Source organism: Amphiura filiformis, chromosome 10 (genome assembly GCF_039555335.1).
Source record: "Amphiura filiformis chromosome 10, Afil_fr2py, whole genome shotgun sequence".
Lineage (NCBI taxonomy): Eukaryota > Metazoa > Echinodermata > Ophiuroidea > Amphilepidida > Amphiuridae > Amphiura > Amphiura filiformis.
Genome location: NC_092637.1, coordinates 13,738,489 through 13,754,437, shown reverse-complemented (window position 1 = coordinate 13,754,437; position 15,949 = coordinate 13,738,489). Strand labels below are relative to the sequence as shown.

Below are 15,949 nucleotides of genomic sequence, written 5' to 3'. Positions count from 1 at the left end.
CACCACAAGTGTGCTATTCCAATTGGAGTCACCAATTTAGGTAATCCCATTTGAAATCCACACTCCTTATGTGAGAAACCCCATTGAAATTTTAGGCCTGGAATATGTTTGGTTCAGGCAATATGAAGAAAAATTGTAGTTTGGGCTACTAGGATACACATTTTTGCTACTAGAATCTAAACCACTGGGTGATAGGCCTCAAAGTGAGGTAACACGTACATGTAATATGTTACAATTGGAATGCAATGAGCTATTCCAGTTGAAATTCATACACCCCCTATGGAAGACATGACCTTAATCTTCCGTCTTCCGGGGTAGATTTCAAACAGTGTCACCAATTTCCGTTTGAAATTTACACCACCCGGAAGACGGAAGATTAAGGTCATGGTCTTCCATAGGGGGCGTATGGATTTCAACTGGAATAGTCCAATATGGTGAACTACCTTTAATGGGCTAATCCACTTGAAATTCACACTCCCACTGAGGAAGATTTGGGGATTCCAACAAAATTCAACAATTTGAATAATTCCAACCACTTTCGTCCTCAAAAAATGGAAAAGTTGTCGAAGATTTGGGAATGCCAAACAGAATTGTCTCATTTGAGGCCTAATTGTGTAAAATCAGACTGGATCAGATTTAAATTTCAACAGTATTCAACTGGAATTTATCATAAAACCGGGTTTAAACATACATAATGGTGCAATTGGAATGACATTGGCACAGGGTGTGAGGTTTTAAATGGAATAGCCCAAGCATTAAAAAAAATCACAAAGAATGACAGCAGTGATATTTAGAACTTAAAATCAATGCCACTTTTCACCAATAAATCCATGATTAAAAGATGTGATATAAAGCCTGATAAAACTCTATTTCTACTGCACTCCAGTTCATGCCATTTAATCTTAAAAAGCAATTACCGTATTCATTCCATTAACCGCCTAGAGGGCTTAACAATGTCATTTTGGGTGGGCGCATATTTTTTACATTGTTTAGGCCTACAAAACGTAAAAAAGGCCCAAAATATTCATCCATCATCATCACCATGTCATAAGTTTCAGACAATGATTCAGATTTGCATGGACAGTTAATAAACTAATACCACAGTTAGCTTGTTGTAAAGTCACTGGGTGGGCGCTTAGTTATAGGGGAATGGGCGGTTAATAGAACAAATACGGTACATGGTATCCATGATGGTGGTAACTTCTCGCCAAATTTCACCTTACAGAAGTGAAATTTGTATACATATGTACCCAGCTGCATACCAGGCAAAATTTCCAAGGGGAAAAATTGTAAAATCATCCAGCAGACAAACTGCTAAGATGACTTTACCAGAATGTGCAAAAAGTGGGTGACAATGTGCTATTTTAAAATGGGCAAAAATGAAGAATAATTGTAGCCTAAATACAGAAAAGGAACATGCATATCATGACTTTTTATCAATTTTTTTCTGGTATTTCAAACTGGGGGGTTGAGTTTCTGGTCAGGATGGTACTACATGTGCCATGTAAGTTAAAAGTCAACTGGGATTGGTATAGGCTGCAAAGCAAATAAGTGTTTCCACTAGCATGCACACCCACTAAACCCACAAAACCAAATCAGATCCACAAGCTACCCAAAACAGTCACAATAATATCTCGTAGTCAGATGAGAAGAACAGCATTGGGCTATACAAGTTGAAATCCATATCTCTAGGAAAGAATTTCAAATGGGGGTTACCTGAATGGGAGACTACATTTGAAATCTATACCCACAGTGTGGGAGATTAAGATCATGTCTTCCATAAGGCCTAAAAAAATTGTTTGATTGGCGTAACTCGACCGACCCTGGCTTTTTTTTGTGCAAAAAAAACAACCCCAAAGAAAAAAACAAACATTTAGTTTAAAAAAAGGAAGGAAAAAGGTTCCAAGGGCTTTATCAAATGCAATTTACAGGTTTAAAAGTGATTTTTTTTAAATGTTATGCTAATCAAACAATTTTTTTTATGCCTAAGGGGTATATGGATTTCACCTGGGATAGCCCATTGTTCCAAGTCACACACAACCCACTGAATCTAATCTCTGATTTTGCAAGAAAGACAAAGCAAAGAAGTACACCCTCCAGAAGAAAAAGCTATAGTTCATTTTGCCTCAAATTGGCAGTGACATCAAAATGCATCTCTCTATGTAACTCTCTAAGAGAATGTTATGATTGTACTGCTGCAGTCTTTACACATGAGCACACAACCCAAAACACAAGGCAAGGATTTATAGGTGTTATAATAGTGTTGCTTGTGTCCTTGTTAATATTAGCTCAAGTTAATTTGAAACCAATGATAACATTGCTTCTTGTGTACTATAATTGTGATGACCTTTGACTAGACCCCAGAAATTGAAAAACCTATGGAAAAGCTTTATTTTCATTTCCGGTTATTATACTTCTGCATTTTTTCTTTCTTGTGCGATCAGAATTTCAGTGGATGGTCCGTGAATGAGAAACAAATCAAGTCTTAATCACTGGACTATTCCATTTGAAATTCATACACCCCCTATGGAAGACATGACCTGAATCTCCCACACAAGGGGTGTAAATTTCAAATGGAGTCACTCATTTAGGTAACCCAATTTAAAATCTACACCTCCCTGTGTGGGCATTTACGATCATGTCTTCATAGGGGATGTATGGATTTCAACTGGAATAACCCGTTGGATTGTAAAACTTTCTCACCATGTAGTGCACTATGTGGCTTTAAAATGCCACTTTTGTGTCTTCAGACCTGTGCAACGTGTCAGCAATAGTTCGTCTTTCTTTTTTTTCGATAAGTCAAGACACATATCCTTTTTGCTACTTTTGAGCTGTTTGGTCTACAGAAAAAGAAACAATTTTTACACTATAATATTTTGCGGTAAACCTTTGACGAGAGCGTATTTTAAGCGTACATCGTGCAATTACTGCATTGAAACGCACTTGTCCCTGATTGGCTGCTGAGGCGATCTGCTGTTGAAGAGTGAAATTTTATGAATGAACTTTGCGCTGACGCGTTGTTAGCTCTGACTTTGCAACAGTAGTACACGCTTGTCAAAGGTTTACTGCAAAATATTATATTTTACAGAGAAGAATGGTACTCTCTTGCTTGTAGTGAGCATACATTGTAAACAAGGAAGTGGGGTTCTGATTGGCTGATTCAATCACAACAGACCATTAATCTGACTGGTAAATTACATGCAAAAGAAGCGATCAGCGCAGAGCGGGGTTCATACAGAGGAACATAAAGCCCGGCATATGTTGGTCATTAACAATAACAGGGCATGTGCATCAATCAGACCAAAAGAGTGCCGTACTCCTCTGGAGGCTAGTACACAAATAATGATACTTTCAGAATTTTCATCATTAGGACTTGTTTTAACAAAAAAGGTGAACAACTGAGAATAAATGGACTAAAAGGGAAAACAGCACTCAGACCACCTATGTCGCTGTTTTCTCCCCCTTATCAATTACATTCTTCTTCAATAAAAGTGAAATTTTCCAAGACAAAAATTGTATATATTGAAGTGAAATTTTCCAAGACAAAAATTTTATACTTACAGGCTTCTTTTCTTTTTTGGGGGGGGGGGGGGTTATTTTTCTCTTTATAAATTTTGTCTAGTTATATGTCACAAAATAAGGCTCCAGTTCTATTGAGTAGCACTACTCCGAAACTATTTTCCAAAGAGAAACATTTGCGTGAACATGTTTTCTAACTTAAGCACTGCTGAAGAACTTGGCATCACTGGATTTAGATGTTTTTGTCAACTTGTAATGTTTGCTATATTCAAGGACTTATGTCTGACATTGTATAGGCCTTATCAACTGCTCAGTGCCACAAGTGGCTAAGTGCAACAGTTGCCCTGTGAACATTTGGCAATTTACATTGTTCTTACATGGCAGTTACACATGGCATCTATTGCACTTACCCACTTCTGGCACTGAGCAGTCATTATGATCTTTATGGCACGGACTTTACTTGGAACCTTACTTATTATTACTTATGTGTGCCCCTTTTTTGCATGTGAAGTGGTAGCTGCCATGAAGTTTACAGGTAAGTGCATCCACTGGGCTATTCCAGTTAAAATTCACACTCCCCTGTGGATGAGTTTAGGGAAGTATGAATTTCAAATATAATTATCACATTTACCAACTCTATTTGAAACTCACCATCCTGTGGAAGATCCAGGTTGAGTCTTTTTCAGAGGGTGTATGAAATTCAAATGGAGCTGCCTAATGTGTTTGTTCCATTTGAAATTCATACTCCCCCGTGGAAGATATTTCCAAAATTTTCCACAGGTGAAGTGTGGATTTTATATGGATTAGTGCATAGCTGCTCTGCTGTGCTATCTGACGCGGCATCAGACTAAGCCAGTGCTATTGTATCTTTGCTAGTCATGTGCAATTTATAGCATTGTCAGAGTAAAAATCGGGTTTAAAAAAAAATAGATAAAACCGTGCTATCGTATTCTTAAATCAGATATAAAATCATGCACCCAAGAAAGCGTGTCAACAAGATTTGTATTGAAATAATTCAAACAATTTACTAAAGTAAGCAGGTTTATACCATACGCTTAAAGACGTACACTCATAAACAAAATTAAAAGTTCAAAATAATTTATATATCTATAAACCCAGCCAAGAAGAAATATTTCATTCCAGTTGAAATCCACATACCCCCTATGGAAGACATGATCTTAGTCTCCCAAAAAAGGAGTGCAGATTTCAATTGGAATCACCCATTCAGGTAACCCCATTTGAAGTTCACACTCCCTGTGTGGAAAGTTAGGGTCATGTCTTCAATAAGGGAGTATTATCATTTCAAATTCAGAGCTCAATGCTTTTAAATGTGGGATTATTGACAAAACATAAAGCAAAATCTACCAGCTGGGTGCATATTGTCTTCCAAAAAAATGATTTCAAATATTTTGAACATGCAACCACTTTACAGAAATCCAAGTTCAAAGAAGTTGTTTTCTCATGTCAGAACAATTGATAAATATCGTGCATCTACACTGAATTGTAATTTTGTTGGTTGAGGGCTAAGTCACCTGCCTTTGCACAGTATTTTTTGTGGGCCTAAAGCTGGTTTCATAGTTTCTTGCCGCTGAATGGTGTGACGCTTCATCATGCCGCTTGCACTTGTCTGCAAGCGGAGCGGCACACCGCTGAGCGGCAGCGGCATGACTCTGAAAGCCACTCTTGTCGCTCAGCACCACTCCAAAATCAATATTTTGTTCTCATACATCAGAGCGGCACCGCTCCAAGTTGTATCTGGGTGGAAGAGCAGACCATCATATGAAAATTTTGACCTTTTGTATTGAAGATTACATGAAGTTTCTCAAAAGACCTAAAATTTGTAGGTCTTTTGGGAAACTTCATGATGGCCAGCTTTAATCCCAGCAACATACACTTTATGTACATCGATTTTTAATAATTTGGCATAAAAATTTGTATTACACCGCAACCACAAAATCAAAAATTATTTGATATTGTCAGAACATTCCTTGTATTCATAATGCAATTTGGTGTGTCCAATATGCTCTTAGGTCCCACAAAAATACTGTGCAAACATCGCTATCCGAGCCCTTAACATTAACCCTTGCCAATAATTACCCTCATCATTAGCCGCCACGTTGCACAAAGTCCCACTGCTGAGATCTTTTGGCTTTACTACAGATTTCAGTTGTAAGGTCACCTTTTGTTTTGCTTAAAACAAGACACTGATTCTTGTCAATTTTGATATGCTTTGTCTAATTATGACAATGGGGAAAAATAAACAAAAGGATAAAATATATATAGCATCATTGTGATCAAAAATACTAAGCAAAATAGCAGTGACAAAAAAATTAATTGAACCTTTTAGGTGAATAACATAATTAAATTGAAATTGACCTTTTGGTAAATCCCATAATTCATTGCGGTTAGACCTGAGCTGTCGTCATTGACGAGATCTCAGGTCTAACCACAAGGAATTATGCTCTGGAACAGTATCCCTTTCACCATTCGTTCTGCTGTCTACACTGATCAATTCAAAACTAAGCTCAAAACTTTCTTGTTCAATTAATTGATTCTGCATTTCTTGCTTATCATGTTCATGTCATTTTGTAGTAATTTAAGTTGTAGTGTATGTTGCGCTTGATAAATGTTTTTAATTATTATTATTATTATTATTATTTACAGAAAAGGTCAATTTCAATTTTATGGAATTCTAATAGACACCAGTAATATGACCCAAGAATAGAATTTTTGCAACAGCATTCTAAAAGAATATTTAGATTTCCACCCATTTTCAGCCAAGTGCATAGGCTCCAAAAATCTATGAGAATTGTCTTAAACAAATTATTCTTTCCCTATAGTTATACTCAAGATGGCCAAGGAAAAAACATCCCCTTGACCTGGATTTGAACCTTATTACTTCTAGGATTTAGACCTGGATTTGAACCTTTGACCTCTCGGATTCTAGACCAAAGTTGTTACCAAATATAAAGGAAAGTTGTGGTATCAAAGCTTTGTGTATTGACCTTTTGGTAAATCCCATAATCCTTTGGGAGTACACCTGAGATGTCGTCATTTGACGTCACGCCGACTTGCAATGCGTAGTAACGATGTTCGCTAAACAATGTGCGCATCGGAGTGATACAGGATGTCGTCAAATGACGACATCTAAGGTCTACTCGCAAAGGCTTAGGCATCAGAAACAAATTTGTTCGATCTTTGGATCGACCGTCGATGCTGCTTCGATGCTTGTAATTAATGAACTAACGACTAATTAGTCAGAATTAATGCTAAATTACTTTTTAATATCCAAACAGGCAAGGATTTATATGTTATCACAATTAATAATGGTCAATTAATTGATTTCATAAATAATAAGGATCGACCAAGCATCGATGGTCGATCGAATGATCGAACTAATTTGTTTCTATTGCCTTATGGGATTTACCGAAAAGGTCAATTGACCCGGGACAGAGAAGATATGTTACACTTCCCACAATGCATTTTGTTCAGTTTCCTGTGCTTGTGAGCTGTTCAGTTCAGCGCGAGTCGTTAGTAACAAAAAGTACCTCAATGAACAGCACACATCCTAATCTTGCAAATTATGGTACTTGACTAACGACCCCTGTTAAACCAGTGTATTCTGTTCATAAAACAGGCACATTTTACAGTAGTCTGTGCAAAGAAATATGGGTGTCATTTGCTTACATGAGGTGGTGCAACAGTTGCAAAGTATTCTGGGAAGGGTAATTTATCTCCTCTGGACCTGGGATATTGACAAACCCAGTTAAATACACTATCCTTTGTACTTTTTGCTCAGTAGAGAGCAATGTTGTCAATTTTTTACAGAGCTGATCCATTTGGTACAATTCTGGTTTACCCTGTGGCCTGTGCACCCTGTGTTTTCAATACAATTCTAGTTTACCCTGTGCACCCTGTGTTTTCAATACAATTCTGGTTTACCCTGTGCACCCTGTGTTTTCAATACAATTCTGGTTTACCCTGCGCACCCTAATTGTTAGGGCTAGGGTTGGGGTTAGGATCAGGGTTATCCTTGTGTGCTGGGTATACCAGAATTATTCCATCCATTTTTACCATGGTTACTAGCTTGTTATTCTGTCTCAGCAAATTAGTTAAGCTAACCATCTCTATACCATTTTTCACCCAATATCAGAGTGATGTGAACGTATTGGGCAGCTGTTTCGCACGACAATCTATACAGCGTCTTTAAGCATGTGTACGTCAGTGCTTTGAGCAAATGTTAGCAATTTAAAGCTGCACCCAATGTAATGCTTGCTGACATCACTACCATATCAGCATGAAATATGGTACATAGGGATGTTTTTGTAATCAGGGGTCCATTTTGCTAAACTTCTAATCCTTTGTAACTCGAGTAACTGTTAGCAAAGTTATGAATGCCCAATAATAGACGTAACTTTACAAAGGGGCTCTGTTGTAAATCCCAATTACTTACGAAGTTTAGTGAAATGGAACTTACGCAAGTTACGAACGATTTCCAGACTAACAAAGCTTCGAAAGTTTAGTGAAATGGACCCCTGGAACTCTATTATCACTGTTATCACCCAACCATAATCCTAAGCCTGATCTTTTAATCCTAATCCGCATCTTAACACTTGGTGCCCTCTAGAGGGTCTTGGCTATGAGGTAAAATGATCTAATTTTGAGCTTTTATCACATCAAACACATGGAAAGTGCCATAAAGGGTCAAGATAGGTTATGGTATCTTCAAAACAAAGTCCGGTGGTAATTTGACGATGTCACCAACTGATAGAGTGCCCTCACATTATCAAAGAAATGGATTTATCTCAAAATGTCAAAATTTCAAGTTAGATCGTTTGACCAAATCAGGGCTGCGCAATATGCACCAATCATCTCCCTTCTCTGATGTGGTTATACCACTGTGGTGCAATTCACAGGACAAAATTATTGGTATGATGCATTTCACTTACCGATTCATCATAGGTCCACTCCTGGTTTCCCCCTTGTCCATGACAAGTTAACATCATAACTGGACCGCCACGAGACACATCTAAACATGCGTCGTCATGGCGAATCTCATTGTTACGAGTTAATGCCCAAATCTGATGGGATAAAACAAAATAATATGATTTTGGTGTTAATTACAGAATAAAATTCATATAACATATGGCTACATTGTTAGAAATCCTTCCATAATTCAGTTAAAATTGGATTTTGAATTAGGGTCTAATGTACACCAAATCTTTCCAAGAATCTGCTCCCAATTTAACACTTTACACTAGGATCCATAATATGCTCATCTAATCAGGGCACAGTTCTTTAACCCAATACATTTGTATATTCATAGAATGACCTCTGAAAATTTGGGTACAAAAACTCATACCGTGCAACTTGAGGTCAAATTTTGCTCTATGATTGTTTAATTGAGGTTATTGAACTATGCCATTGGGATGAGGCCATTGTGGTCCAAAGTGTTAACAGTTTCCTGTTTAGATTGGTGGCCTTTACAGTCCTCCCCACTATCTGTTGAAGGTCCTACACTACTCATCAAATGTTTTTGGCACTTTTATGCCAATATAGCATGCACACTGCATGCAGTGGGATCCTGATAGGGTAACTGAATTACTTCATGAATACGCATATGTAGACAACTCAGTTCTCTTCGCACAATAAACAGGGCACACACATTGTCTGATGCCAATAACTCTAGTCAACCTAGCAAGCACAATCCATGTAAGGGCAACATTGTGTAGTATGTAGAAGTCAACACTACTTCAACTAGTTTCAAGCTAAGTGTAAAGCCTACGGCTGGTGAGCTACGATGATAACAATTCTCCTTTCTTTTTTACAATATTGCTATGAAGTAACAAAATGGCTGCATATAGTATCTTTAATATAATGTGAAGCCGCAAGTGATGATGCCATCACTAACCATATCTAAGACTATAAAACATATTTGAGACCTGTTCACACCCAGAGGGGAACCTCACCTAACTTCTTTTTAATATTTTTTTATGGATCACCTACCTGATTGCCCCCTTGCCCATGACAGGCAAACATACCAGCTTTATGACCAGCATCGTGCATCATAGTATCCACACACTGGTGGGTCTCTATATTTCTAATCTGTAGAGAGAAAAAATGTCACAATATACATAATTTGAGGGAATGAGGAAAAATATCTTTTAAGTATCAGAGATGTAACAGAGGTGTTGGCAACTGAAAATCAACATGGCCCGGCAACCGAGCACTTGCGCTCAGAATTTAACATTTCTAGGAGCATGCTGATTTTGCTCCTTTTATGCCGAAATATTATCATAAGGAAATATTTAAAAAAAATTCTGTGCGTGTGGCAAAATTTCCGGAATTTCAAAAAAGAAGCTTTCTTGGGTTATCCAGGGTTGTCAAACTCAACAAATAAAAAATTAGTTTTAAACTAGAATTATGTTGTTCGTAATTAAGGTGGCCCCCACACAAAAGTGTGTAAATAACAAAGGTTTGTAAATTCAAATAATATTAAATCTGCAAATGAGCTCATTAATATTCATAAATATGTAAATAACATGACACAAAACTATACAGCACATAAGGCTACCATATCCAATCCCCATTCCAAGTGCCAAGTTGATCGGGTCTTTGCAATTAAGCTGCAGAGTGGATTAATGAAAATGTAGGCAACATATGCAAATAAGTGCATTAATATTCATAAATATGTAAATAACATGACACAAAACGATACAGCACATCAGGCCACCATATCCTATCACCATACCAAGTTTGAATTTGATCGGTTATTGCCTTTGAGCTGCAGTGGATTAATGAATTTGCTTCCGCCTGGACAAACCAGACAGCCAAACAACCAAACAAACAAAGAACCATCTGGGGGATAACATAAGCCTCACATTCATTCATTCATATTTTATTTTGCCAATCACCAATCAATAATACAATGTACAAATGCGATTCAATAATGAGATGGGGGCCCAAAAATAGCTTTAAAAATATATGTACAAAAAATAAAACTCGATCCTCACCTCACCCATCTGCTTGTAGTTGACAGGCCATGATGATTCTGGATATATATTTTCTAAGTACCACTTGAAGCTCTTACAGTTGAGTTGATCACGTAACCTGAATCGGTCCGTCAAATCACCCGGATCTGTTTTGGCTACTGCTGGTGATATTCTATTATATGGAAATAAGAAGAGAACAAATATTTGCTTGAGGTTAAATTATGTTATTATATACCTTATTAATATGTATAAGGTAATCATTGGTTAGTAGAGTCGGTATTCTTGAGTGCGGTATTTGGTCTAGTTCCCCACACAGTGTAGTAAATTTCTTTTTGACATGGGGGTGAGATTGGAAGAATTTCTTGAAATATAGAGAATCCAGCACCTTTTGGTGACAGAATAAGTTTATGGTACAAATGCGTGCAAAGCGCAGCCACAATTTAACCATATTGAACCAATAATGGAAAACTGCAATGTCACAGTTCTCAGATTGATGTGTGAAGTTGCCGGTCCATCACACTACACATTTTGATAGCATTGAAATTCGCCTCACACACATTTTGTCTTGATGAAGTCATTCTGGGAGCCAGTCAGCAGGACGACTTGGAAATTGTGCTCCCTTGGGAAATTTGCGCTGTACGCCACTGATAAGTTTTGGTGAGTAACAGTATTTGTACTGAGGGGTATCAAAAAGTTTTTGAAATCTCCCAGAAGTGAAGGAGCTATATCGATTAAATTTTGCTAGTGTAATCACTGGTCCTAATGTATATTATGGTCCAAAAATGGTCTCATAATGGTCTTGCAAGATGGAGAAAATTGAGGCACACAGCATGATACCCCCCTCGTATTATGCTGTGGGTCGCACCCACAGAATTAAAGACAGAGAATCGGGACTCGACCGCCATCTTGATACAGGCATGGAGCAAAAATTGGGGGTATTCGGTTTCCCTCGGAATGTACTTGAGGCATTCATTGTCATGCAAGCACGACATGGATGAAGGGCGCATTTGAGAGACGCACTTGATGCAACCTGCACGCGAGTACCAAGACACTTCAGATGAAACGCAGAATTGTTTTCGTTCGTCTCTGCGCACCGCCGGCATCAGGACCCGAATACCCCAATTTTCTCCCCATAGCTGACGGCGCGATTGTATGTGGTGGTATAGGGAGTCTCCTTTCTAATTCTGTGATCGCACCATAGTTTTCTTATGAAATTTGGGTCATGGAAAAAAAAATTGGGAAGCACTGCACTACGTGTTCTTTTTGTCCATGTTCTTACCTGTAGAAAAATTGTTTATATTCATCTAACCAGACCTCGGCTAGTCTCTTGTTGTTCTTGTTGACATAGTTGGTACCGGGTGGGAAGTGATAAGGTGATTTCTTACGGAATACATGGCCGACGTGTGAACAAGGCACAAATTCTAGCTTACCACCACACATCCATAACTGTAATCAAATTAAAAATATTTGGGTTAACCTTATGATCATACCGGGCGGAAAGTGATAAGGTGATTTCTTGCGGAATACATGGCCGACATGTGAACAAGGCACAAATTCTAGCTTACCACCACACATCCATAACTGAAATCAAATTAAAAATATTTGGGTTTTAACCTTATGAACATGAAAGATTATTTAAAAAAATTCTGCAAATATAACTGCCTCACATGTCCAACCCAGAACACTTGACTTACTTCATGTGAAAATACCAACCCTATTTACCGGCTTTCTTTGAAACAAACAAGGGAAGGGGCCTAAGCACCAGGGTTTACTTTAACGCACAAAACACACATATTTACGCGTTCAGGCACTTGCTACGTAATATTTGGACACTTACACACGCAAAAGTGTTTTCTGTAAAAAATGCCTAAAATAGGGGATTTTCAGAATTATTGCCACAAAAATTGACTTCATGTAGACATTTTTTTTAATTGAAAGTTAAACACAACAAGATTACCTAAATTCTCACGCCAGCTTTTGTTATTTTTCAGCTTCTTTAAGCATAAATAAATTTATAACGACATCAATATTTTCACAGACTAGAAACACGTGCTATTACGTAATTAATGGATTTAGGCGAAAAAAGCTGGCGAGAGATTTTAGATAATATTTATTTACAATTTTTCCGATAGTAAAAGTTGGAATCAGAGTTGAAGTTTTTGCTAGCAAGTCGTAAAATTAAAATAGTGTAAAAATGATGCACCAAATGACTTCAATTGGACCTTCATTTTGCAAACTTTTCCCTCTCAGGGAGGAACATCCCCCTCAGACACCCCCTGCGTAGTGGATAAACAAGTGGCCATTTTCACTTCTGCTTTCGACATTTGCCAATTTAGGCCCTATGTTTAACCATGGAAGTAATACACATGGAAGCTGGTCAAATACTACATCAAAGTGAGTATCATACTTGCCGCGATACTGAACAAAAGCAGTACAGTTGAAAGTGAACAATTGAGTCACGCATGGTCAACGTGTACCATGTCTAAAATCAAAGTTCCCGCTTAAAAATCAATAGCAGTACGAGGTCGTGTACCAAGTCTTGACAATGGGCTGTGTTATATTACCGCAGTGCATGACTAGTTTTATGAACACAAACAGATTTTATAAAATCCCTACTTAATGGTCAGAATGCTATTAATTTATATTTTTACAATTTTATTAAAAGTATGTAATTATGTGAAAACCTACCGATTAAATGTATATATATATATGCTAGACTTTCAAATAGCAGTTTTAAAACAGAAAATGAAATGAAATACAATTTATTTTATGCAAAATGTAAAGATAATACCCGACTCTGTAACATTCTGGTCAACAGCAATTTCGGGCAGCCCGGGCACACAAATAGATGCGGATTCATTTTATAATGTAAAGCATGTGCCAAGTCGCATATCAATTATTACCGCTAATTAGCGGTTTAGACGTAAATGCATGATTTCCAATATTTTGAAGTTTAAGAAAATCTGTAAGTATAGGGTAGAAATCGATATTTTGATTGGATTTCTGTAATAATGGATTACAAATCTAACATCCCTGTCACTTTTTTCCGAATAAAAACAACATACTTGAAACATAATCAAGAAAAACACGATTTTTGCTCAAAATAATAAACATGTAAATAAACGAACTGGCAATAAAGGCGGCAAGTCTGATCCACATCAAAGACACGCTGACTACATTGTTATCACAATAGCTTGATACGTACCCTCTATAGAATGTTACGTAAATAATTCAATAGGTGTTGGATCGACCAGCTTCCATGTCTCTTACTTCCATGGTTTAACACAATTTATAGGCCTAGAATAACAGGGAAAATGTGCCCACGAAAGGCTTTATGGACCGTCATTTCACACATTTTCGGCTTTTTCAACTGTTGACTGTTGAAACGTAATTTTTACAAAGTAATAGTGCCAAAATGGTCCACCAAATCACTTCAATTAGGTCTTCATTTTGCAAAATTTTCCAAGTTCTGAGGGGGAACTTCCCCTGCGTAGTGGATAAATAAATTGCCACCTACACTTCTGCTTTCGACATTTGCCAATTTATTGAATTTGAGTAGGGAAACACCCGATATTGTGCATTTATTCTCGGCTTTTGGCATTAAGAACCTACTCCAGATATGCAGGGCCCGTCACATTTTGTCATCCATCAATGTTTTAGTAATTGCTAGTTTCAAGACTTGTATAGTATCAGTGGACCTGTGTAACATTTGAGATTTTGCAAATTAGAGTTCAGGTCCTTTTTTCTGTCTAAAGCAATGATTTAAATAGTGTAAAAATGATGCACCAAATGACTTTAATTGGACCTTCATTTTGCAAACTTTTCCCTCTCAGGGAGGAACATCCCCTCAGACACCCCTGCGTAGTGGATAAACAAGTGGCCATTTTCACTTCTGCTTTCCACATTTGCCAATTTAGGCCCTATGTTTAACACAATTTATAGGCCTACAATAACAGGGAAAATATGCCCACGAAAGCCTTTATGGACCGTCATTTCACAAATTTTCGGCTTTTTCAACTGTTGACTGTTGAAACGTAATTTTTACACAGTAATAGTGCCAAAATGGTCCACCAAATCGCTTCAATTAGGTCTTCATTTTGCAAATTTTTCAAGTTCTGAGGGGAAACTTCCCCTGCGTAGTGGATAAATAAATGGCCACTTTCACTTCTGCTTTCGACATTTGCCAATTTATGTTTAACAGTTTATAGGCCTACCATAATAGGGAAACTTTGCCGTCCACGAAAAGCTTCATGGACTGCATATTTCACAAATATTTGGCTTTTTGAAACTAAATTTTACACATTATTAGTGCCAAAATGGTCCACCAAATCACTTCAATTAGGTCCTAATTTTGCAAAAGTATCTTACTTCTCAAAGTTTCTTACTTCTCATTTTTTACATTTTCTTATTTTCTTCTAATATTGCCCCCCCCCCCTTCTGACTGCTCTAGATCCGCCACTGCTCCAAAAACACACACATTGTTAAAAAATGTCGCAAAAATAATATTATAAAAATACCCCTTGGGTAATGTTTTTGACTCCTTCAGAGGAAAATTTCACAATTGAAAGGGTCCAAAAAACTTGAAAATACTCCTTCAGCAAAATGCTTAAAGAAAACCCTGCTAAGCACCATACTCTGGAACATAGAAACATTACAAACTAGCGCTCAAGATCAATTTAATGATGCTTAGTCATTACTCTCAATATACACGGGAAAGAAGAACCACGCATTGCACACAAGCACATGAAAATGCAATGGTAACATGAAATGCGAAAACTGATAATACAGAGAAAAAACTCCGGTCATACCTGCCTGTGCAGGGACTTAAACCCAAGGCCTTTATATTAACCACTTTCTTTGAAACCTTCTTTCACTATTACAGATAAGGATTCTTTTGGTCTGTGTGTGAAATACAGGATGAAATGAGCAGAAAAAACAGAGTTTAAAAGGGCATTTCGTGATCCGCAGCCTCATCCCCCACTTTTCTCAAAAAAAGTTGAGATTTTATATCACTGGAAACCTCTGGCTACATAATGTTTATTGTTTATGTACAAAATATTTCTTGCAGATTAATTCGTTTAGCAAAGATACCGTGAAATTTGAATTTCGTTCTGGTGCACCAGAACGAAATTACAACGTATTGTCTATGGAGCAGTGTAATACACATAATCATGCATAACTCGCATAAACACAATATCGGAATCAACTGAAATTTTGGGAATATGCTTTTTTCATGGATATGTACCGAATGTCATAAAAAGAGGATGTGACACAATTTGCTCCATGAAGGCCAAAGGAGGCATTTTTGAAAATTGAGTTACTGTAAGTATTACCTTATACAAACATTAGGCATTTAGCATACTTGGTTCTAAAGTTATTAGTCTAGCCGAGCGGCGGCTAGACTCCTGTTTCCCAGTAGTTTCTTTCTTCTTACCTAG

At 37.4% G+C, this 15,949-nt stretch overlaps 1 protein-coding gene across 1 annotated transcript in view; it reads right to left on the bottom strand.

The window, feature by feature from the left end:
* Nucleotides 1-15,949, bottom strand: part of LOC140162531 (polypeptide N-acetylgalactosaminyltransferase 1-like) — a 67,931-nt gene that overhangs the window by 8,907 nt on the left and 43,075 nt on the right. The window contains exons 8-11 of the mRNA XM_072185779.1: nt 11,791-11,957; nt 10,533-10,683; nt 9,526-9,624; nt 8,469-8,600 (exon numbers count right to left, since the gene is read on the bottom strand). Coding sequence (XP_072041880.1) covers nt 8,469-8,600; nt 9,526-9,624; nt 10,533-10,683; nt 11,791-11,957 — 549 coding nt within the window. The remainder of the gene's footprint in view (nt 1-8,468; nt 8,601-9,525; nt 9,625-10,532; nt 10,684-11,790; nt 11,958-15,949) is intronic.